The sequence below is a fragment of the Passer montanus genome, unplaced genomic scaffold, assembly GCF_014805655.1.
Source record: "Passer montanus isolate IOZ18808 unplaced genomic scaffold, ASM1480565v1 scaffold1, whole genome shotgun sequence".
Taxonomy (NCBI): Eukaryota; Metazoa; Chordata; class Aves; order Passeriformes; family Passeridae; genus Passer; species Passer montanus.
In genome coordinates, this window is record NW_024356504.1 from 5,703,216 (window position 1) to 5,726,298 (window position 23,083).

At 37.6% G+C, this 23,083-nt stretch overlaps 1 protein-coding gene across 4 annotated transcripts in view; it reads left to right on the plus strand.

The window, feature by feature from the left end:
- The first annotated feature begins 601 nt into the window (after positions 1-601).
- SESTD1 (SEC14 and spectrin domain containing 1) overlaps positions 602-23,083 on the plus strand; it is a 50,384-nt gene continuing 27,902 nt past the window's right edge. For 2 of the 4 annotated variants that reach the window (XM_039696738.1, XM_039696765.1), the window contains exons 1-8: positions 602-624; positions 3,350-3,412; positions 4,081-4,183; positions 5,537-5,722; positions 12,198-12,277; positions 15,421-15,529; positions 18,660-18,750; positions 20,851-20,964. In XM_039696738.1, coding sequence (XP_039552672.1) covers positions 12,223-12,277; positions 15,421-15,529; positions 18,660-18,750; positions 20,851-20,964 — 369 coding nt within the window. In that variant the 5' untranslated portion in view covers positions 602-624; positions 3,350-3,412; positions 4,081-4,183; positions 5,537-5,722; positions 12,198-12,222. Of the gene's footprint in view, positions 625-3,349; positions 3,413-4,080; positions 4,184-5,536; positions 5,723-12,197; positions 12,278-15,420; positions 15,530-18,659; positions 18,751-20,850; positions 20,965-23,083 lie in introns of those variants that run through there. The other 2 variants (XM_039696745.1, XM_039696755.1) reach the window with 2 other exon arrangements.

Genomic DNA, 23,083 nt, shown 5'->3' on the forward strand with positions numbered 1-23,083 from the left:
GTCCTAGAGTGGTTAGGCTGAATGCAAGTCAAGTGTCCCAGCCAGCTTTCTTCACATTTCTTTGTGCATTTTTGCCCCTATTATTTTAATATCGGCATGACAAGAGTTTTAGGGTGTTTGTCCAGGAGCTAAGACAGACAAAGAGTTATTATTTGCCATCGGAGGGGGAACAAAATACATGTCAGTGCTGAATTGGAGTAAACGATCCTCGTGGATCCCTTTTAACTCAGGGTATTCTGTGATACAGTCAGGGTATTCTGCGGTACTGTGAGTGCTGAAAGGTTGGTGTCGAACGGCCCTGGGGGCAGCGACACCTGCCTGAGGCACTCCCGGCGTTCACCTGGGAGTCGCTGTGCTCGCATTCAGTACGCACAGCGCGTCTCTCCAAAGCGCAGAGCCACAGCTCTGTTATCTTAACGCGGCTGCCGCGCTGCAAACTCCGCAGTCGGACAGCCTGCCGCTTGTCCCAGCTGGCTGTTTATCCCGCCGGTCCGTAGCTGCGGGGCCCGGGCCGGGCGGTGCCGCGGCCTGCGGGCGCAGCGCTCGGCACGGCCGCATTGTCTCCGGGCGGGGCGGGGCGGCTCGGGGCGAGCGCGGTGCGGCCCAGGGCAACCCGTGCAACAGGTTCGGGCATTGTTCGTGCCGCCGCGACGGACGTGGCGGCGGGGGGGCTTCTCAGGGGGGCTCCCGAGTGGCCGCCGCCACGGAATTGTTGCCTTTGTGCGGGCGCCGCCGCGGGAGTCGCGGCAGGCCCGGCAGGGAAGGAGCGGGCTGCGGGCGAGGGGAGGCAGGCGGGGGCGGGAGTTGGCTCCCGGCGGGGATTTTGGCGGTGCGTGGCCGCCGGTCCGGCCGGCGGGCTGGGGACGAGTCACGGCCGTGTCACCGCCGCGGCGTCGGGCGCTCCTGGGTTTCTGGAAGCGCTGCCTGGCCGGGAAGCTGATTCACTGCTGAAGACGTGGTTGCTCATGGCTGTGGTTACCCTTTCTTTGATTTTTGACAGGTCTATTGTCCAGCAGTTTTGTCTTCTCCCCCAGAATTGTGGTGTCCCTTGCTACCCCCTCACAGAGCTTTTTAGCCAGGCAATTGTATGAAGGCGATGCGCTAAAGCAACTGTTTTTGTTAAAGAATTTAAACGAGTGTATGGAAGCAAGAGTGGAAACAATTAGGAGAGAGTGGTTCTTTATTTTTTTTTACTTTTTGTAAGTTTTATAATGAGCAAAACTGATGAGGTTTATGTGGATATGTATTAATATATGCTTTTGTCTGTTGCTCTCTCATCTTTCTGCATCCCAAATGAAATACTGTTCCTCTCCATTTTTAGTATTGCAGTGTCTGCAGTAGCTTCACAGCTGGATCCTGACTTTGTTCATGCATTAAAATACACTGTGATGAGGAAGTACTGGGTTTTCCCCCCTTTTCTCCCTTCCATGGCATCACCTGCTAAGATTCAGTGTATAGTAGATAATGAATATTGTTACTACGTTATGGGATTACTAATAGTTATTACTTACTGTGCTAATAAGGGTTCCCCTTTATCTGAATGTGAGCATTTATAGTCCTAATGCCATTCTCTGTACCAAACAGAAATTAAAGAGAGAAAAGGGGGAAGGTGGACTGCAAAATAGAACTGAAGCTTGCTCAGAGAGGCCTACGGCTTCGTGAGGTGCTGGTCACGCCTTGCTCTTTCAGGAGAAAAGCAGCAAGGCAGAGCACTGTAACAGGCTGCTCAAGAGAGATTGTGGAGTCTGGAGCCATCAAACCCCCTGCCTAGGCTGGGTCGCCACCAGCAGTTGCACAGCAATGCGTCCAAATGGGGTTCCATTAGAACCATTCAAATAGATGATCTCCAGAGTCCCTTCCAATCTTGATAATCCTGTGATTCTGTGGAAATCTTCCACCAAAACTAAGAGTAATTACAGTGTGGTTTTAGGGGTGGATTTTCAGATTTTTCACAATTCTTTATGTCATTGATAGCTGCTTGAGGAGTGCTGTAAAATCATCTCAGCTGACTGTTTTTCCTGGAGTAGTTTGCTAATAGATGATATTTTGTTTGAAGCTTAATTGATCGCTGACATCAGTTTTCCTAGAAGTACAGTTTAAATAATGAAATAGATGTGTTTTTAAATTTGTGGGCTGTAATTCTGAATTGGCTATGGATTCAGATTTCTCAGTTAAGCTTATGTAAACAGAGGAAATTCACATGGTTCTGTCATTTTCTGTCAACAAGATAAAGCAGTCAGGTGAATTTCAGCTCAGTTTCAGTTGGCTGTTGCTTGAGAGTGGTAGTAGGAAGGGAAACCAGAGGAATTCTGTAAGACCTTTAATGCAGTGCTACCTAACTGTCAGGAATCTGTAGGAATAGATTACAAAGATGAACACCTTCATTCCCCACTGAAGATGGGTGGGGAAATACAGAACACCTTCAACAGGCAGCTTCTGATAAAGTAGGCAGAGCACACCCTGGAAATGATGTTGTAGAATTTCCAGTGTGTCTATACTTAAGCTGTCTCAAGGACTTGCTGCTTGTATTTTTTTCCCAATCTATAGATGTGTCCTCTTGCCTTCTTTCCCATCTTTTTGAGGCTGACTAGAAAACTTCCATTAATAGAAGGGTGTTTTTAATTTAAAATTTACTGTTAGATTACTGTAATAACTGATCTATCAAAATTAATGTAAAACCAGTGAAGTGTGTTTGTCATCTTGACTTTGGCTTTCACAGAATATATACTAATTTGAACTTTTGGGGTTTTGTTGTTGGGTTTCATTTCATGAGTGGAATTTGATCAGGTTACAAGTCATCATGCAAGTTTTACAACATTTGCTGAGGTTTAACATTTGATGCTTATATGTTAATTCTACATCTAATACAAAGAGGGACTATTTATATTTTCTTACTCAAGTTATACATTTCCTTGTAAAATTTTGTAGTAGTGAGTACTTTTGTAGGAATACCTCCTTCCTCTCCACATAAAAATCTACTAACAATGTTGTATTTTCAATTAAGCTTAGAACTTCATGTAGGTTACCTCTGATTGAAAGCATACTACCGGGATTCTGGTTCTTGTTACTTTCCCACTGCTTCCGGTGCTGCCTCAGGAGCATTCCCTGCTAACTATAAACAATGTTGATGTCTACCATATGTTTTGGTAGAAAGTGCAGGATTCCTGCTGTCCCACTAAACTCAAATGCTTAGCTTACTAGCATTTGTGAATATACAACAGAAATGTTGACTCCCCTATCATATAGCTCTGTAAGAAACTCTTGTTTTCAATCTCCAAGGAAATAAAGTTTTAGATTGAGTAGCAAAATCAAAAAATATGGTCAAATACTTTTTCATTTAAATTTACAGAACCTGGGATCTGGAGCTCAAACTTGTAACCCTAGCAGACAGTTTTGCATTCCAGTACCAATGGTAAGTAAGATAGGTCTCTTCCAAAAAAATCTTTGTAATTTTCATGCATTGTATTTGGTTCTTATGAAGCTCTGATACTGATGAATATACTGCCTAGAACAATATCTTTGCAGCTGGTTTTGTAGAAACTTACTTCGGCTTTCACTCATGCCTTCTTTAACTTCTCTGCTTTACTTTGTTTCCATTTTGTGACTTCTAAAAAGTCTTTAAAAGGCTCTATAACATAAACAAAACTGATATTAAAGTTAAATTAGGTTGTTTGGCCGTGCAGCTCACAGTGCAGCTTGTGTTCCTGTGTCTCACGTAGTGGTAGCGTCTCACAAGGAGAGGAGTGGCTGCAGATGTGTTAGAGGGTGTTTAAGACTGGAGATAAGTGAATTCTACTTCTAAGAGGGTTCTGTCATAGTGGGTGAGAGTAAGGAAAGAAGTTTTAATAGCATCAAGGTAATTGTTGCTGCTCTGATGGTGTTGATAAGCTTCTGCTGGAAGATAAGTGAGAGACATGGGAAGCTTGATTGAGCAAGTAGAAAAATGTGTTGGCAAAGCTTTTTGCTCTTCAGACTAAATAAAAGAGAGATTTTTGAAGTGAGGATAACCTTACAGCAGATGCTAAACTTAACAAGGAAGCAAGTGGAAATCAATCTGGAGTGTTGTTTTCCTGTTTCCAGGTGAGAAGATGAACTGCTGCATTTTGGACAAGCTGAAGTTTGGAATGCTGGGATGTAAAGAACCCATTAAGAAGGAAATTACAGTAGTTAAGAGGAAATGAAGGTATGACTTAGGGCTTTGCAGAAACAATAATTCAAAGGAGATAGATGTAGTGGGTACGTGAGAGTTCAGAGCCAAGATCACTTCCTATGATGTTGGCAGAGTTGTATTTGAGATGTGTTCTGAGTGAGGTATCGTGGAGGATAAGCGTTGACCAGACCAAGTAAGGCCAAAGCAAAAATGTGTTCCAAGAATAAGATAAATGGGTTTGATATTAGCTTGATGTTTTGGTCACTAAATTATATCTATGGCTAAACTTGAGACCTCAGTGCAGGTTGTCTGTTTTCTTTCTGCTGGTGTTATGTTTGCTAATTCTTTCATTTTGTATTCTCACTTATAATAGAATCATTGGAAAATGTATGAGTGTTCATCTATGCATGATGTTCCAGGCAGCAGCTTAGAGAGCTTGATTTTATTTTCTCTGAAGCATGTGACCATTTACGTATTGGTTTATTGATTTATTTGTTGGTAGTGGAAGGCTGCATGTTTTATTTTGAGGGGGTAGGAGAGAGGGAGAGATGTTGTGATTACTGCAGGTGGTTGCTGTGGCTGATTAAATTTGTGATTTGCAGTTGACATGTTCAAAATTTTTAATCTGAGTGCAGAATTTTTAATCTGAGTACAAAAACTGAAGACATCAATGAAAGTTAAGATTCATTTCTCCTGTACCCACTAATTTAAGGACAGCTTAGATAATTATTTTTGCTCTGTACAGCAGTGAATTAATGGATTTCTGAAATATGTGAATAAGGTATTTATTTACCAGATCTGGGATATTTCAGTGTCTTGTACTTTCATGTTTGGTTAACATCAGCAGAGTTTTCAAGTTATTTATTTCTTATTGATGGGATTTTTATTATTACCCTTATCATGGATACTTTGTGTATTGTGCAGTGAGGACACAATGTTAAATTTTTTAATTTTTTTTAAGGTGGTGGAAATTGTTCAGGGTGTTTCAAGGTCTACACAAAATTATACTCTTGAGCTGGTAACTTTTTGATCAGGTAGCAAACCCAGAGCTTTAGGGGTTTGTAAACAGACTTTTTATTAGCCCCTTCTTCTTTGTCATCTTGTTTTGGTCAGTTTCCTCCACTCCAAAGAATGACTGCTTTTGTGTCTGCTGCACAAGATGTCTTTCAGTGTAGGGGGGGCATTTCTTTTTGCTCCACTCAGTGGAGTGTCGCTATGCTGAGCTGGGAATTGAATCCTGGGGCCCTGAGCCACATGCAATTGTAACCAATGCCAAATATGTGTATTGTTATGAAGTGGTAGATTGTTTTCTTATATAAGTGTTGCAAAAAGAACAAGAAGTTCTAATCTTGCACCCCAGAGGAAAGTGTTTTTCATTTGTTCCAGACTGCCAGCAGTTGCACTCATCAGTACAGCTGTTTGTCTTTTGACTTCCCTGCCCATGGCCTGGATTGTCCAACCTCATTCCACCCGCTGTCCTAGTTCACTTTATGAAGTACCGAAGGCATAGGAGCTTTCTGGTCTTTCATCACAAACTGGTTTTGGACAGTTCCTTAAAGAGCTGGTGATAAGGTATTTATTTTTCCATGCACTTGTGACTTGTATGCTAGTCTGGTTTTGTTTGTTGGGGGGTTTTGTGTTTGTTTGGGGTTTTTTTAAGAAGAGAGAGTTAGGAGAAGACTATGTAATTTTATTTTACTATCTGTAGGTTATTTTTCGTCCCCCTAACCTCATGAAGTATTTCTGTGGTAGAAGTTGCAATCCATGTGATTCTGTGCTATTCCCTTGTGACTTCTGACTAAGGAAAATTTTAGGACCTAAAAATTAGAATTTTCTTTTAATGAGTTTTAGGGCAGTGTGATGAGGAAGAGAAAATGTCTTGACTATGCTTTGAACATAGCATTTAATTGACCTATTGCTGTGCAGAAAGTGGTGGAAGAAGCAGCCTCTCAACTTGGATAATTTTCTGTATTCTCTGGTTACTTGATAGTGTTAAGTAGGGTGGGACTGTACCAGATGATTGCAACTTCTGCTGGTTTGGCTGCCTGTTGTAAGGGAAGGAGTGTATGAGGTAGATTGGTATTCTGATGCTGGTGGGCAAGCTGTAGGGTTCTTCAGGGGGATAAATGGTGTCTCACTGGATGAGAGAGAATGGCAAAATGTGGCAGGAATGTTGCACAAAAGGGAGTATGGAGATGCATGCAAAACCTGTGGCTTATTCTTTCTAGCATTCTAGATTAAAGAGGCCTGAACACTGCTATAACTTAGGATAAACCATGTGTGTGGCTCAGACTGGGGCTGGAAAGGGTTGAAAAGTAGCAAGCTGTCAACTTTGATGTCTCGTGTTGCAGCATCGTTATGAATGTGTGCATGTGTTCCTTTGGGTTGGGCAAATTTGCTCTCTGAACATGGCCAGTGAGTCTGAGTCTGTTCGTGGAGAGAAGAGGTGCTCACTGCTGCACAGCACCCATGGCTGGCCCTGTTCTGTGGAAAGACTGAGGTGTTGGTATTGTCTCACAGCTGTACCTGCAGGTGTTATTGTGCATCCTGAGTTACATTGTTTCTGTGCTTGGTACTCTTCCTTTTTTCCCCTCTGGCACTTGCTTGAAGTCTGAGGAAAAGCTCTGGCTTTGTGTGAAATGAATAGTTGACTGTGATCAAAGTTAGAACTCAGACACACAATGACTTTTTCTTCTCAGATGGCATGACCTCTTACTCACCTGTTCTCCATTTGCTGGTTTGCTATTCATTATATTGCTCATCACTTCCTTTTGTTGCTTTTTATTTCACTTTTCACAGAACGTTGAGGGATTGAAAAAGGGTGGGAAATGAATATGGAAGATGGGTTAAATAGAGGAAGTAGTGAACAGACAGTTCTTCTGAATTCTATTATTAACTTTAGTTAGAAGACAAGTTAAGCTTTGAACCTTCAGATGAAAACGGAGTGGAATTGGAATTTTTCCAAGCTTAAATTTGTTGTGGCTGTGACAATGTGCTTTTGAATGATGGTGTAGCATCCTGTTTACCTCAGCTTTAACCCAAGTCAGAGCACATTTTCAGTGTGTTCTTTGAACTGCCATGGCAAGTTGCTGAGCTAGGGTACTAACAGTGCCCGTGTAATGGAAATGGCATTGAGTGATTTCATCTTGCTTTAGAGTTAAAGCAGCTTACATACTCATGAAATTAGTCTGTGTTTTTTATTTTCTGACTTCTTTAGTGTGAATTAACAGGTTAAAGAAGATCAGGAATATTTTTTTTTGCATACAACTTCAGACATAGTATAAAACTTCTGTGGGTTTTTCTGGATAGTTTTTACTGATAGCAAAAAAATAAAAAATGCAGAAGTGGTTGAAAAAAGCAAAAAATTTGATATTTCTTAAATATCTGAGGTTACCTTTTCTCTCCTGTGGGCTCTAATGTTACATATTTATTAGTGCTGCTCATAATATCTGAAAGAATAAAAACCAAACACTGCATTTGCATATGTAAGCCTATGTTCCTCCATCAGGTTTTATTGTTATTTTGAAACTGTCCAGCTGAGTAGCCAAGTTCCAGGTGCTTTTTAATTGAAGACAGCATTAACTAATAAATATTTACAGCCTTTTTCTATTTTTGGGGCAGGTTTATGCTTCTCAAATTACCCTGGGGCATCAGCCTTGGAGACACCTTCGTTTGTGTTCTCTTTGTGCAGCTTTGCTGTGGGAAAGATGACATCCTTTAATGTAGCTTTAAAGGAAGGTGAAATAATAATTTACATCGATAATTGTGATACTCAGCTTTCGTCCTGTCTTTTACATGTGGATTTTATTTCTGTGTGGAACAGATGAACTAGTTTTAGGCTGATTCAGGGAAAAAGAGGGTAATGGTTTGTGGGTTGAAGTTAGCGTCTGAAAAAGCCTGTGTGCTGGCTTCAGAGAATTAAGATGTTAATTTTGAAGGTCTGCAATTCAAAAGTTGATCTAAAAGAAAAAGTGTTTTCATTCTACATGATTTGAGGCTTTTTTTCCTTTGGTACTTCAGAATGTCTATTGTTATTTCTGCTATTGTTTGTGCCTGGACTTGCAAGCTGCTACAGTTTTGAACCTAGCTGCCCATCTGCTCCTTGGTTATTTATAGGCAGATTTGTGGAGCTCCTTCTAATCCCTCAAGTCTTCAAAAACATTAATGAATTAAACATCACAATACTCTTGTAAAAAGAGAATTAAATGGAGAAACTGAATGGAGACTAAAAGAGGATAAATGACTTGCTGAAAGCCATATGTATATTTCATAGCTGAACAGAGAATAGAAACCAGATTCTTTTTTTCTTACTTGTAGTCCTGTGCTTGACAGACCAGCTACATGCTCTTGTGAGATACATGTTCAAAGAATGAAGAAATAACTTGCTCTTTGAATCTTGCAACAGATGCTCATGTGCAGACTCAAGACCTTGCACCACGTATTGAGAGTATTAAAGGTTTCAGGTCTAACAGACATGAATAAACATGTTAATATTAATTCTCATTAAGCCTGAATTTGTTTTGATTGTTAATGTTTTGGAGCAGTGGTTTCTGCTGGGTTGCTTAGAAGGAAAACACCTGTTATTTGCAGGAGAGCTTCTCTCTGGCATCTTAGTTCTACTTGTCCAGTCAACCTGTCCCTCTTCCCCTGTCCCTAATAGACTTTTACAATGGCTTAAAACAGGGTCTGGACATTGGTTCCTATTTAGTTTTCTTAATTCAGTGGCAGTGAAGATGGATAGCACAAAACTCAGGCTAAAGTTTGCATTCATCAGAAATTTTGCGCTTTAGTGAATTACACATAGTATTTATTGTGTGTGAGTTTTTCTGATTTTTGGCTGGGGTTTTTTGTTGTTGTTGTTTGGGGGTTTTTTTGTATTTTTGTTTGTTGTGGAGCATTGTTTGTTTTTGTTTCATTTTTGTTGTTGGAAGAACTTCCAAAATTTTAGGTGTGTGGAGTAACACATTGTAATTTGCAGTTGTTCCAAAGTCTAGAAATGGTGGAGGATGCAGCCTACTAAATTGTGATTTGATTTCACATTGGAGTGTAGCTTGAAATATTGTTTTGCAACTTCTACCTGTTCTGTAATTTTTTTGAACTATTTATTTACTCTTTCCCATTCTCTCCTTAATGTATACATGTTTCATGTTTGTGTGTAAGAGAATTTTCTCCACAAATCATAATAGTTTCTGCTTGTCAAGGGGATTGGAAGAGTTTTCTATTTCACTGAAATGCCTTTCAAAATTTAGGTTTTAAATATAAATATTATGCAAATTTAGTGTTGCCACCTTCTTGTGGAAATCTTCAAAAGAATGAATACACTGTTGGAGACTGACATTGCTCTGTTGATTTAATGACCTGGAAGCCTATGTCATTCTAAACAAGTTCAATGAGGTTCTTGAAAGTGTATTGAATGTGTTCAGGAAACATGTTAAGTAAAAGAACTACAAGTTCTACAGTTTGCTATATGCTATTTGAAGGTATTATGGTAAAGTAGATTCTAGGTGGGCACACAGCACTCATTGTTTCTGAAATTCAGCAAACAAATGTAATCTTTTTGTTTCATATCTGTAACATTTCATCATATAAAAGTTATGTTCTTTTGGTTTGGAAGTGATAAAATGCAGCTTCCTGAAGTATTTCACTTCCTCTCATGAAATCTGCTCTCTTCAGTGCTTTTGCTTTTCTTCAGTAGCTTTCCTGTGTTTAATGAAACCAAATGGGTTTTTTATTGATGAATAGACACTGAATCTGTTTCATTCAGCTAAATAGTGGTTAGATATTGAGCAACAAGTCACTCTTTCCTCATGCTAAATTTAGAGCTTGATGGAAAATTTGAAGAGCGTGTCGTTTTATCTTTCTCCAACAAATTGAAGACTTTGCATATATTTTGTAGGTCTAAATACATTGCAAAGGTACAAAGCAGTGTACCTTTTCAAAACATCTTTAGTAGCTCCTGTTGGAAAGTAGATGCCAGCTTTCTTGAAATGGTTTCAGTTTCCAATATTAAAAAAATACCTTTTTTAAAATTCATCCTGAGACTCTTTGGATGTCAGAAATAGAAAAGGATGCTAAGCCTGTTTTTTAAACGGAGTATTTTCTTTTTTTCTGGTATGTTCTGATAACTCTCACCAGAGCAGGTTTTCTTCTGGACGAAAACCTATCAAAGCTCTCACAGAAGAGAGGTAATTGTACACTTCAGGAGCTTGTGGAACAAAGGCTAGGTGTTTGGAACTACCAGCAGTTGTTCTAACTGGTCTGACTCACCTCCCTCCACTCTGAACAGAATGCTTCCTTTGGTTCCAGGAAGTACTGAATAAAAGAACTATTTTGGTGCATGGACAGTGCCACTACTGTGGCAGAAAGCCAAGCGATGCTTTCATATTAAATAAATAGGTCTTTTCAGAGCAGAAGTGAAACATGTTCCCTAGAGTCAGTAAGCTGATGCAGACTTTTGTTCCTGTGTGAAAGTATGAAGATAATGAAGTGTGTGTAGGTTTGAACTTCCTTCATTGATTATAATAAAGAGGCATTTGTAATAATTTGGAAACGTAACCAGGGGAGGAGGGGGAAAAATAATTCAGGTACGTGTCCCACATCTTGAAAAAAGGAAAATTAAGAGAAGTGCTGAAGTTAAAAAGCTTACACAGGGTGGTTTGAGAGACAAAAATGACTGTCTGAGTAATTGAATATTGTGTTTTATACAATAAATAACTACAAATCTTTGTCTAAAGTATACAGGAAGCTTTAATAGGATGCTTTTTTTGAGTAGTTGTTCAAAGTGCAGGCTGTCATGGGACTCAGTTTCTTGAGAGAACTGAAAGTTGTTTGTTTCCTTCTGTAATATGTGAAGTGTGAAATCTATAAAATTGGCAAAAATTGCATTTCAATATGGAGATAAGAGGTAGGAATGAACATTGTGACACATTACACATTGGAATAGGAAGAGACAGTAAAAAGCTGTTGAAATGTTTTTTCTTTTTTGTAATAATATGATCATTCTTTTTTGTTTGTTATGAAGCTCATTGTTTTAACATGAAAAGGAGTAACTATTTTACTTCAAGTTATTTGGATTTCTCTGGATTTTTTTTTTTTTCCTAAATAATTTATAGTTTTTATTCAATTAACTTCCCCCATGCTAGGAAAAAAAGTTCTGTTTGTGTGCACTCTGAAATATCCAGAGGGAGAATTCCAGGTTGCAGTCTGAAGCCCCGGGTCTGGAATGAAAAAATAAAACAAACAAAAAATCTATTTTGATCTGTTTTTATTTTGACTGATATTGGCAAATGTCTTGAATTGAGTATTTCTGAGCAGAATTAGATTTTCTAATTATAAGGATTGATCTGTGGAAGTAGCACCTCAGAAAGTTAGAAGCAGATGCCAGTTCCTACTTTGTGTTGGCAGGAAGAGGAGGTTGCAGTTCAGGCATCCTGTGCATTTGTCAGCGAGGCAAAAAAGCATCATGGTGAATTGCAGTTCATTCACAGTGCAATAAAAATTGTATGAGGGTAAGGAGGAAGCAAAAGAAGCAGGAGCATTTCTGGGTTTAGATTATAGGTAGGGTGTAGTTATTCAGGCTGTTGGATGTTTTTCTTCACCTGAAGCCCTGCTAATGGCAGGGTAATGGCAGTGTCCTGACAGAAATGTAGCATATCATATTTAGATAATTATTATATTCTTGGTAAGAGCAGACAGACTGTACAAAAGCACAATCTTATTTGCACTTATTTTACATCTGAATGAGCAAACAGATAACCTACCTGAAAATTAATTGTAGTTTATTAGGGTTGGGAAATGGGATTTTATAAGTTATCTTGTCCTTGGTTGAGATGTTGCTTTGGTTTTTGCGATTGGACTGTTTGTCCCCCGCAATGAGGGAAAAGAAATCTTTAATTAACTGTAATGGTGTTTTTTCTTAAGTTTTTACAGTACTTTAGATTTTTGTTACAGTGTTCTGTTCTTCCTTCAGAAGAATACAAAAGTGTAACACTGTGAAACACTGTATCTGATTTCCCATGCTTGACAACTTCAACTTCTTGTGTTTCAGAGCTGTGGAAAGTATCTGAAGTAGAATGGAAGCCTCAGTAATATTACCCATTCTGAAGAAAAAATTGGCATTTCTTTCAGGTACAATTTCAGCTTTCCTCAACTGATTCCACCCTGCATAGTTTGGATGGGATATTTAAGTTGGTTATTTGTATTTGCTGGATGTATTTAACAAAAATGTGTTATTGGTTAGTGCTTTGTCATATTCCAAAAGAATCTCTGGAACCTTTTATCTAGTAGCCAAGGTGACGGTGTTTAGGACTTGCTTTTGCTGTAGCTTGTAGCTCAACCCTCAAAGTTTTAAAGAAGTTTCAGTCTGTATAAAAGACTGATGATTTAATAGACATCCAGAAATAATCCTTGCTGGTTTACCTTTTTAGTTTTTTGGTTTTTCTAAAACAGAGTGAATGTTTTCAGGATTTTCTATAGAAAATTTTTCTTTCCTTTTCACCTGTCTTTTCTCCAGCATAGGAATACATGGGAGCAGAATTAGCCATGCATTGCAACAGTTTGATTATTGCCAAGAAATTAATTCAGGGAAGGTTGTAATTATCACTGTATTTATTAAAACTTCCTGAATCTTATATTGAAGATTCTCCTCCCTCTGCCAGAAAAAAAAAAAAAAAGGAAATGCTACAAATGGTGAATGACAATCCCTTGCTGGTTTCACTGCTGTTGTAGGTAGCTGTGCTAGTTCTCGGTGTTTGATTGTCTGATCTAGTGTCGGTAGGTAACTTACAGAACACTTGTCAACTTCAAAAACTGACAACTGTTGCCATAAATGTTCTTCTGGTTTAGTTTATTTTTGTTTGTTTTTAGCCAGTCTAGTTTAGCCTGCTCCAATCACCTGAGAAGTGAAACCTGCTCTTTTTGTTAATAGAATTTATTTTGCTTTGAATTTGCGCACTGTCTCCAGCAATTGCAAATTTAACAATTCCTTTTTTAAAAACAATCAAACCCCTAAAACTAAGCTCGCATGAAATCCTGGGACAGTTCTTCCACAGTAACAGCAGATGTGTAGTGAGTTGGTTGTTCAGCATTATATTGCAAGGGGATATTCTCATTAACTAGAGTGCATTTTCAAATTGCTATTAAAGCTGCCTGATCCGTTTCAAAATACTGAGATTCTTAGTGGAAAGTAATTTGAGTGGCATTTTAAATACTAGGAACCATTTTGGACCTATGTATTTCTGAGTAGGTTTGATAATTTTGGAATTGGTTAGTATTAATGGGTGCTTTAATTTAATGAATGGCAAAGCTTGATGCAGCAGGATTTTTTAGCATTCTTCAGTGTAAGTAAAATGGCTTGACAGACATAAATCAGTTCATCATGTCTCTTCACATCAATTTTACTGTATAGTTTCATTAATGATTAAAAACATATACTCAGAAAAACAGTATTTTAGGAAAGCCCTGCAGTGTTTATGTGCTGAAGTCTGTTAGAATTTTTGAGTTACATTGGTACCAATAATGTTGATTCTGCCTTTTTCTGGAAGTAAAACGGTGGTTTCTAATGGAAATCCATGGCTGCTGTAGTTTTCATGCTGATAAGTCATTACACATAATACAGAAGAAAAGGCAAGCTCCTAAGTCAACAAAAAGCCTTGAAAAACCACTGATGCAAAATGATCTAAAAAATTTTTCTTTTTTTTTTTTCAATTTTTCTTTTGTAATGCTCTCAGTTGCTTTCCTTAGCAGTGTTTACAAGCTGGGGGAAGAACCTGTCAGTTGTTACACAAGATGACCTGTCATGAAATAATAATTTAGATAATTATTCTGGTCTTTTTGTGAAATGTCAAGAGATTATATTTCTGGGATTTAGGTTGTGCTTTGTTTAGTCAGTTCAGCAAATGCTGTTTAAATCCAAGCATTTTCCCTTTTTCTCTGCTTCCTCACTCCAATTTTTAGGCTTTTTGCCATTTGGAAAACAGAAGGGTGGACAGTCTGTAAATAACTGTTGCTTTAGATTGTTTCTGCTGGAAGCATCTGTCCATTTGTCCTTTCTCATACGGCACCACTCTTCAATTCTTCAGTTTAGAAATACAGTTATTAAAAAGTGTGTTGCTGTTTTCCTGCAACAATTCTCTAACAAAAGAGGAAAGAAAGGGAGCACAACTACTGCAATGGACCACTGAATATAGTAGGTCCTTTACAAAAATGTGGAAAATATCTATGTATCAGTGGATCTTTGAAGCTCCAGAGTCAGAGTGTTTGCACAGCTTTGGAAACAAGGAAAAAAGGCCTGTTGCAATTAAGATTCTAACATATGTTGTGTAACAATATGTTGCATGCACCTCATGGATGGGGAGAATTCTTATCAAATTGTCAGCATATGTGTATGAGTCTGCAAGCATTGCTGTGCTTGTGCCTTTTCTTGTTTCTGCATGGCTGTTGCTATTCTGTAAAGTTGTTCTTACTGATCAGATGGAACTTCAGTTCTACTGAAGAACTTTATGAAGCAAAAGCATAACTTGCCTTAGCCATGTGAAAAACAGTTGGAGAATAAAGATGTTCTTTTTTAGATTATGGGAATTCACTTAGCTTGATTTTTACCCAAATAAACCTGTGATTATTGATGTCTTTGTGCAGTTTTTTTTAAAATATAGAGAAGATTGTTTAGTAATTGACTCCTACGTGTGCTTAAGTATGTTGTGCTTGTGGGGTTTTTTTCCTTAATAAAATAGATAATATATCAAAATTTACTGTTTCTAATATTGTTTGTATAAGTTTTATCAGAAAGGTTTGAAAATGCAGATGAAGATTATGGCAAGCAGTTGGAAACACATATCTAAATTGTAAGGAAAGTTCTAGGAGCTCCAGTTGGAGCTTCTGTGTCATGCTCAGCTTGGGAGTGGACTAGGTTTCTGATGGGCTGGTAGTGTAGAACGTCTAGGAGATGCTTCTTAATAATATAATGTAAAAATGCAAAAAAACCCCAAAATGTTTCTGGAACACTTGATTTGTGTTGTTTATATTGAAAGTATTAGATCAAAAATTGTGGCAGCTGTGGATGTGGGCTATGCTCTGATGTCCTGGTGATGTCTTAAATATCCGTGTGGTGAATGAACCTTCGCAACTGAGAGGTGAAATACCAGTTGAGCTTTTCACAGCAAGTTTAAAGATTCCTTTTGTGATGAAGTTGGGAGACCACTTAACTGCAAACTATTTGTTCTGCTTAAACCTCATCACATTAACTTTGTAATTACTTTTTCTCTCTGAAACAGGAGGGAAGGACAGAAGGAGTGGCCTCATTTTGACGATTCCATTATGCCTTGAACAGACGAGCATGGATGAGCTGAGTGTCACACTAGACTATCTTCTAAGTATACCAAGGTGATTTGGAAGGCATTCAGAGCTGGTTTTTTCCCTCCAGTTTTTTCCCTAGAAGGAATCTTTCTATTGTTGTTACTTTTATTTGCTCTTCTTTAACAAATTAATTTTATGTAAATGTTTGTTTAGAATGTGATACTGTCTGAGCTAGAAACACACATCCCAATAAGCTAAGGGATATGTACTAAGGCTTGTCTGTGTCCTTTTGTGTCCTTATGTTCTCCTTTCTTTTTTCATAATTTCTTTTTAATGACAATGCACTTAAATTGCTAAGTAAATTAATGAGCCATTCCAATCAAGCTCCCAAGCTTGCAAGGGCAGCATTGCCCATTGTCCTTTCTGTGCTACGTGCTTTGTAGCTTTTAGGGCTTTAGTTTAAAAGTGCACTAAGTTAAAAATATAGCTTTTCTGAAGTGAGCAGCTTGTGGTACTGCTTGAATGTGCTGCCTAACAACTGGAGTATGCTGTCATCCATAGCTTGCTGTAAAATCATTGTTGTTCAAGTTCTGTGCATGTGCCACTGACAGCTTATAGTGACAGTTTTTGATCCTGGCTTAGTTACCTGTATTTCTGTTTTCTTAAGATCTAGGGATTGATCTTTATAATAATTTTTTTTTCTGTCATGTGCCACTGCTTTATAAAGAAAAGGAGCCTCTCAGATGAATGTTTGTTTTTTGTATCTTCAAATCTCTCTTCTGGAAACAGAGCAACAGTGACATACTAAAGATATCCAGTGTACTTTGCATGTTTTAATCTATAAATGTTTATAAAACACATTTAAAGGATTCAGTGTTGGGGTTTTTTTGGTAGATTAGAATTTTAAAAATCCTGATTGGTGAGACAGAAGCAAAGAATAAATTCAGGTTATTTAAAAGTAAAACTTCAGGAGGTATATGAATATACTGCACAACGTTTTAGTTGTCTAAGCTTTAGGGTTTTTTAAACAGCTTGTTCTCTTTTGTGAAGTGGTGAAACACCAAATGGTCATCCACACAAGTCATGTCATTGACTTAAGGACTTGGCCATATTTGTGGAACAGATGCAGGCATTCTTGTTCTAGTAAGCATTAATTATTCCACAGTCTCATCCTGATCTATGTCTTTACATACATTAGTGTAACAATAACTGTCTAAAAGCTGAACTAAAGTGCTCTTTGTACTCAGTAGAAACTGGGAAATCTATTTGAAAGTGAAGTCAGTGTTCCCACATGTAATGCTCTGGGTCAGTTGTGGAAAAAATTACCTCCCTTCTATGGTGGCAGTATGGAAAAATCATTGTCATTTTGGTTCACATGTTGTTTTTCAGTGGGAAGTGCAAACTTTGGCCTAAACACGTCTCTTTTTTTGTTCTGGAAAGACTTGCTGAGCAGTGTTTGGGGAAAATAGGGCTGAGGTGAGGGGTATTGTCCCGAACCCAGATAGCTGTCCAGATGCATAGTACTTTTTTCCCCAAGTTCTGTGTGTAAGGTAACATAATATGTTTGACTTTTAATTCAGTTGTGTGTGGTATATGATGTAACTACAACTGAGATCTGCAGTCTAGTGTGGATTGCTGGCTGTGTCCAAAATTTGAGGCATAGCTGCTTCCAGTGTCTTGAGTAGAATTTCTTTAGAATATGTGTGTAAAGCCATTCTAAAATTTCAGACAACTTATTCCTAGTATTGAAGTATACAGTTATGCCTTTCTTTGATGGTATTTAAAATTCTCAGATTCTGAAGAGGTTTGTTCAGAACTGAAGAAGGATAAAAGTGGCAACATTATGATGTTGTCTGTTCATACCTAAGTTTGCTTCCTTTGTTGTATTCTCTCTATTGTGGCTCAAATCACCAAGTTTTTTGCTTTTTATTTTAACTTGCATACAAACACTTGCATTGGCTAACCTTTCTAGAAGTAGTAGGTCACTTCTAGAAAGTAGGTCAACCAATTTGATTGGTTGTCTATTTTGTTGGGTTTGGGGGTTTAAATAGGGTTAATAGTAGAGGAGCAGATGCTCATACTGCTCCATTCCAGTGAGCCTAAGGAAGTTATGTCTCAAGATGCTGTAATGACACTCTTCACCTTATTCTTCAAAGCAATAGCATCTTTTGAGTTGGTTTTGATTGCAAATTGCACTAGTGAAGCCTCAATGTTCAGACTGCTTCCAGAAAAATCATATGTGTGATCTTAGAGGTCCCTTAAAACCAAAAGCTTTCACAGACTGTTTAAACAGCCAAGTTGAATTATTTTTTTCCTAAATAGTAAAGTGCCCTTTTTTCCCTCCTTTTTTTTTTAAACTTCAAAGTGAATTTGTCTTCCACCCATACCTGATGAAGCTCAGCTTAAAAATGAAATAAATAACAGTTAATTTCTTGTTGTGAAACATAATGCTTACTGTTGCATGCCTTGTTTTTTGTCAGCTGAGAAGATCACAGAAGTAGCTTTGTTTTATAATTGCAGATTTGGGAAAGATTACATAATGCTTTCCTACCTCTCGTAAATGTCATGGATTTCATTTGCTTATAACTTTGCCAACACAAGAATTTCAATCTGGCACATGATATCTAGTGTGGTAACTAACTTTAGACCATGGGCTCACTTGCAAATCCTGGATGCTCCTTGTAAAAACTGGCATCCCTTTGTTGTCCTTATGGCACTGCAAATTGATCTCTTTTCTGAGGATTTTGTCAAGTTAACAGTTATGAGGCCTTTTCAAAGTTGCTACAGTTTAAAGAAATTATGAGGTATACTTCAGTGCTACTTAAAAATTGTAATTGTCCTCTTCTGGATGCTCCTTGTAAAAACTGGCATCCCTTTGTTGTCCTTATGGCACTGCAAATTGATCTCTTTTCTGAGGATTTTGTCAAGTTAACAGTTATGAGGCCTTTTCAAAGTTGCTACAGTTTAAAGAAATTATGAGGTATACTTCAGTGCTACTTAAAAATTGTAATTTGTAATATCTAATAACATGCTGGAGCATTAAAATTGGAACGTTTTTTATAAATGAGTAAACTTAAGGTTTATAAGACAGGGTTTCTATAAGGAAAAAAAAGCTATGCAGTTTTTTTTACAGGAGGCTTGAAATCCAAAGTTGTCATGACATGACACTTGTTAGAGTGAATTTTATGTTTTTCTAAGTGTTTTTTTTTTCTTTTAGTGAGAAGTGTAAAGCTCGAGGATTCACTGTGATAGTGGATGGCAGAAAATCTCAGTGGAACGTGGTAAAAACAGTTGTGTTAATGCTCCAGGTAAATAAATATTTCTATATTTATAGTTGACTGATCAGTTTTATGGTTGTGAGGCCAGTGGCTGTGTTATTGTAGAGACACTAATTTCCTTAAAATGTGGTTCTGTGCAGCAGGAAGAAATTCTGAAAAGGAGAATGCTACAGCTACATCTGCTTTCTGAAAAGCAGATGCTACAGCTCACTTAAGAGACAAATTCTTTACATGCTGAGAATACACAATTGTAGACCTTTTTCTGAAATGGAGGTTTAGTTAAAAAAGTACACAAATATACTCCTGGCATCACCAACTCTGAGCAGTAGGAATGTGTGCAGGGCTACAGTTCACACAGATATTGCAGCTGAGCAGGTTTTGATGCAGTATATGCTGTACTGCCTGGTTTCCTTTGCAATAGGGTATAGTTGACTTGGTTGTGGATCATAATTCCAATCACAAATTATGTTCTGCATGCTTCAAAAAGTAGGAGAAGAAGAAAAGTGACAATTTCCAATTAAAAAAATCTAAAAAAAAATATTATTTTAACTCTTCAGATCTGTGGGCTTACAAGTAGTCTTATTTCTGGTGGACAGTATAGATTATTTTCTGGTCTCAGTGATCAAAGAAAATGTAAGATACGGCATTTCTAACACATTAGAACACTTGGACTACTACCTTTCTTACTGCACAGATGGTTCCTCTTTATCAGAGCAGTTTTCCTCTCAGGTTTAGGTGAAGCCTCAGAAAGTGTGTCACATACAAGTAATTTCTTTTTTTTTTTTGGTCCTGCTGGGTCATTGTTGCTTCTGGGTTTTGAAGTCTGTGTCAAGGTGTCTTTCACCTATTCTTGACTAAGATGGTTTTCCTATTAATAGAGTGTTTGAATCCCTTGTGTTCAGATTATGATCTTGACTGGGTTTTGCTTCAGCCACTGAGTGGTTGTGAGGTTCAGTGGGAGCTGCAGCTAGTGGGGAAGGTCAGCTCTTTGCCCAGGCTCTTATTTCCCTGCCTTCCTGGCAGCACTCATCCTGCCTCTGCAAAGCTTAGAGAAACATGGGTTGCACATCTGTCTTGAGTTTGAGAAGGAAGCAATAAAGATTTTCCTATGTGAGTTGATTACTCATCCTGCCTCTGCAAAGCTTACAGAAACATAGGTTGCACATCTTTGTCTTGAGTTTGAGAAGGAAGCAATAAAGATTTTCCTATGTGAGTTGATCACTTGTGCAGATCACATGAGATTTCTGTCTGCTTCATCATTTGTAGTTCTCAAAAACACTTGTGTGTTCAGAATATCGTCTACTTGTAAATAGGTTTTGCATAGTCATTAAAATGGTTACAAAAATGAATTGGGGGTTTTTGTTGCTTATTTCTTTAACTTCTTTTGAATTAATTTTTTATTAATAAAATTAGGTATTTAAAGAGAAATCCCATGGGTTGTGTCACCTTTATATCACTACTCTTAGATCAACTTTTACTTATTGCTATAGCTGATGAGTTTAGAGTAATCAAGAGTCTTTGTTCCTTGATCTACATTCAGTGTGACATCATAAAATCAATATAGTAGATGAAATTATTGGTTTAGTCTGAGAAATGTTTTGCTGATAGTATTTTAATGAATTAATATGTGGAAATATGTATATTCAACCTTTTTATTTTAGTCTAAGTAATATGTACTGAAGAAGTGAAGGATATAATCTTGACATGCAATCTGATAACAAATACACAATTTTTGCCTAACTTTATGATTATTGTTTCATTCTTCATAGAAGAGAACATTGGTGGAAAACTTTGTTTTTGACATTTCTTTTTAATGAAATACCATAAATGAAATAAAGTCTAGCCAATAGTTCATTTTTCTGTATTAACACAACAAAGACTAATGGTTTGTCCTTAGGACTGGGAATAAAGAGTTTATATTTTTTCAGTTTTGACACTGTTTGCTATGAAATCTTGTGGAATGTTACGAAGCAGTATGGAGCAAATATGTGATGTAGATGAAGCAGACTTCAATTTCTGTCTGCAATTTTTACGTTCTTGTATAAATGATGAAATATAAGTGGAATTCAGTTCTATGGTAAATGCAGGTTTAATCTTGAATGTTTTATTTATTTTTCATTTGTTTTACAGAATGTTGTTCCAGCTGAGGTGTCACTTGTTTGTGTAGTAAAGCCAGATGAATTTTGGGATAAGAAGGTTACACATTTCTGCTTTTGGAAAGAGAAAGATAGACTTGGCTTTGAGGTATGTTGAGCTTTTGTCTACTTCAGTCAAAAATACTGTTTCTGAAATACTGATGTAATTGGATGACAACTAGAGTGTCTTTAAAATAGCTGTATTCCTGATGATTTGTGGATAACCTTAACAAACCACTGTGGCTTTTTAGATTTTTCCTTTTATAATGAGACTTTCTTCATTGAATATTCTTACTTATAAATGTGTGGCATTTTATTCTTTGCTTAGCAAGACAATAAATCTCTGTGATAAGTATTGTTTTGAGTCAGAAACAGTTGTACAGGATTTAGTGTGAAATTTTTCATGACTTCTCTAGTAGGCTGTAGAGATCTATGGTGTATGATGTCACTCTGTCAGTTGTAACCATTCTGACAAATATCTTGTTGGTATTGCATGCATCTTCTCTCATTTTGTGAGTTCTTTGACATCAGGAACAGGTTATAGATCCCTTGCCAAATCAAGCTGACACTGTTCTGAGTTGTGAGGCAAAGTGTGTACGAGAGACTATGAGTTAATGTTAGCACTTCCCTTGTTATCTCTGTCTGGGAGGTTAATGGAAACCTCAGTTTTCCCTGTCTTTTTAGAAAATATCTGTGTCATCAAACTTTCCACTCTTTTTTTTTTTTTTTTAAGCCAATCTTGTTTGAATTACAACTGGCATGTAGCATGCAGCTCAGTCACGGTGTCTTTAATCAAAAACATGAGTGTGGTGGTGCCCACTTTTATAAACTAGCATATTGTTTGGAGCCACATCCAAGATGAGAATTTAAAAAGAGTCTGAACTAACCATCTGTACTCAAAAATATTATATAAGAGCTTCTGGTTAGAAGTGACTTAAGTTTGTAGTATTCAGTTTTTTAATTTCAGTTTTGTAGCATTTCAGTTTTATTCAGATCTTTCACAACATAAGGTAAATGTCAGAGTCCAGAGAGCAGCAGTAATAAAGGCAAAGCCCCTCATTAGAAGTCCCTACTGTGTGATATAGGCTCTCTTTTCCCAGCTACACTCCTATAAATAAACTTCTTGGGTAAGTTCAGGAAGCCTTTGAAGTTATGATATGAAAGTATGTGACATAGCAGCAGTTAGTGTATATATGATGGTGTTGCTAGCTTGGAAGTTAGTCTTTCTAGAAGATTCTTTCTGGGTTTTTCTTTAACATGACTCAGCTAGAAAGCAGTTTTAGACAAATAAGCAGAAAGCTTACAGAAAATACATCAGCAAAGCAGGGGTGGTTTTACATGACTAGAGAAGGATTAATAAAAGGATTTTTTGTTTCACTTTAAGGTTTGGCTGTCATTAAATGATAATCCTTTAATTTAGTGATCTTAGTAATTTTGTAAAGCCTGTTCTGTGCTAATAATCACGTTGGCATTGTTGGTGTTGACCACTGAAATTATGTACCCAAACCTTTTGGTTTCTGTTACTTGGTTACAATCAGGAAAGCTATTTCAGTAAAAATGACCCACCTTCTCTGGGCTCCAAATATTTGTGTCACAGACATATATCTTTCCTCTCTTCCAAATATGAGTGCAGAGCACTGATAAGGCTATGGAAGGCTCCAAGTCATGCACAAAGCTACAGCTGCATAATTTTGCATTACTGGCAGTAAAAACAACACCCAACTCATGTTTTGGATCGTGGGTTAGATTTGTGTAACTACTAGGAAAATTCAGGATTGGTTTTGTGCCAGTGAAATAATTATGAACTAAGCATTGTAATTAAAATATGAAATCTTTTTAGTCACTTTGGTGTTAATTTCATTTTATTTGAAGTAAATGCTGTGTAACTGATTTCTAATGGGACATCACATCTACCTCCTGTTTCCTACTACCTGATCCGTTCTTAATACCTTGCTTATTATTCCTATATGAAGCCATTAATCACAGTGTCTTCCTTTCTGTTCAAAGGCAGAGATCCTCTGCTTCAGAGTGAGATGTGGTGATGATGAGTTGCAAAGCACTGAAAGTAAATGTGGGAACTGAGATCAAACAGTACTGGGTGGATAAGTACAAAGAGGTGGGCTGATTCAGCTGAGTAAAAGTTCATATCTTTATTTCTGGTTAGTATTAATGTTGGTTTTGGACCTGCCTCAGGACAATTCCCATTTGTCCTCAAGCAGAACTTTGTT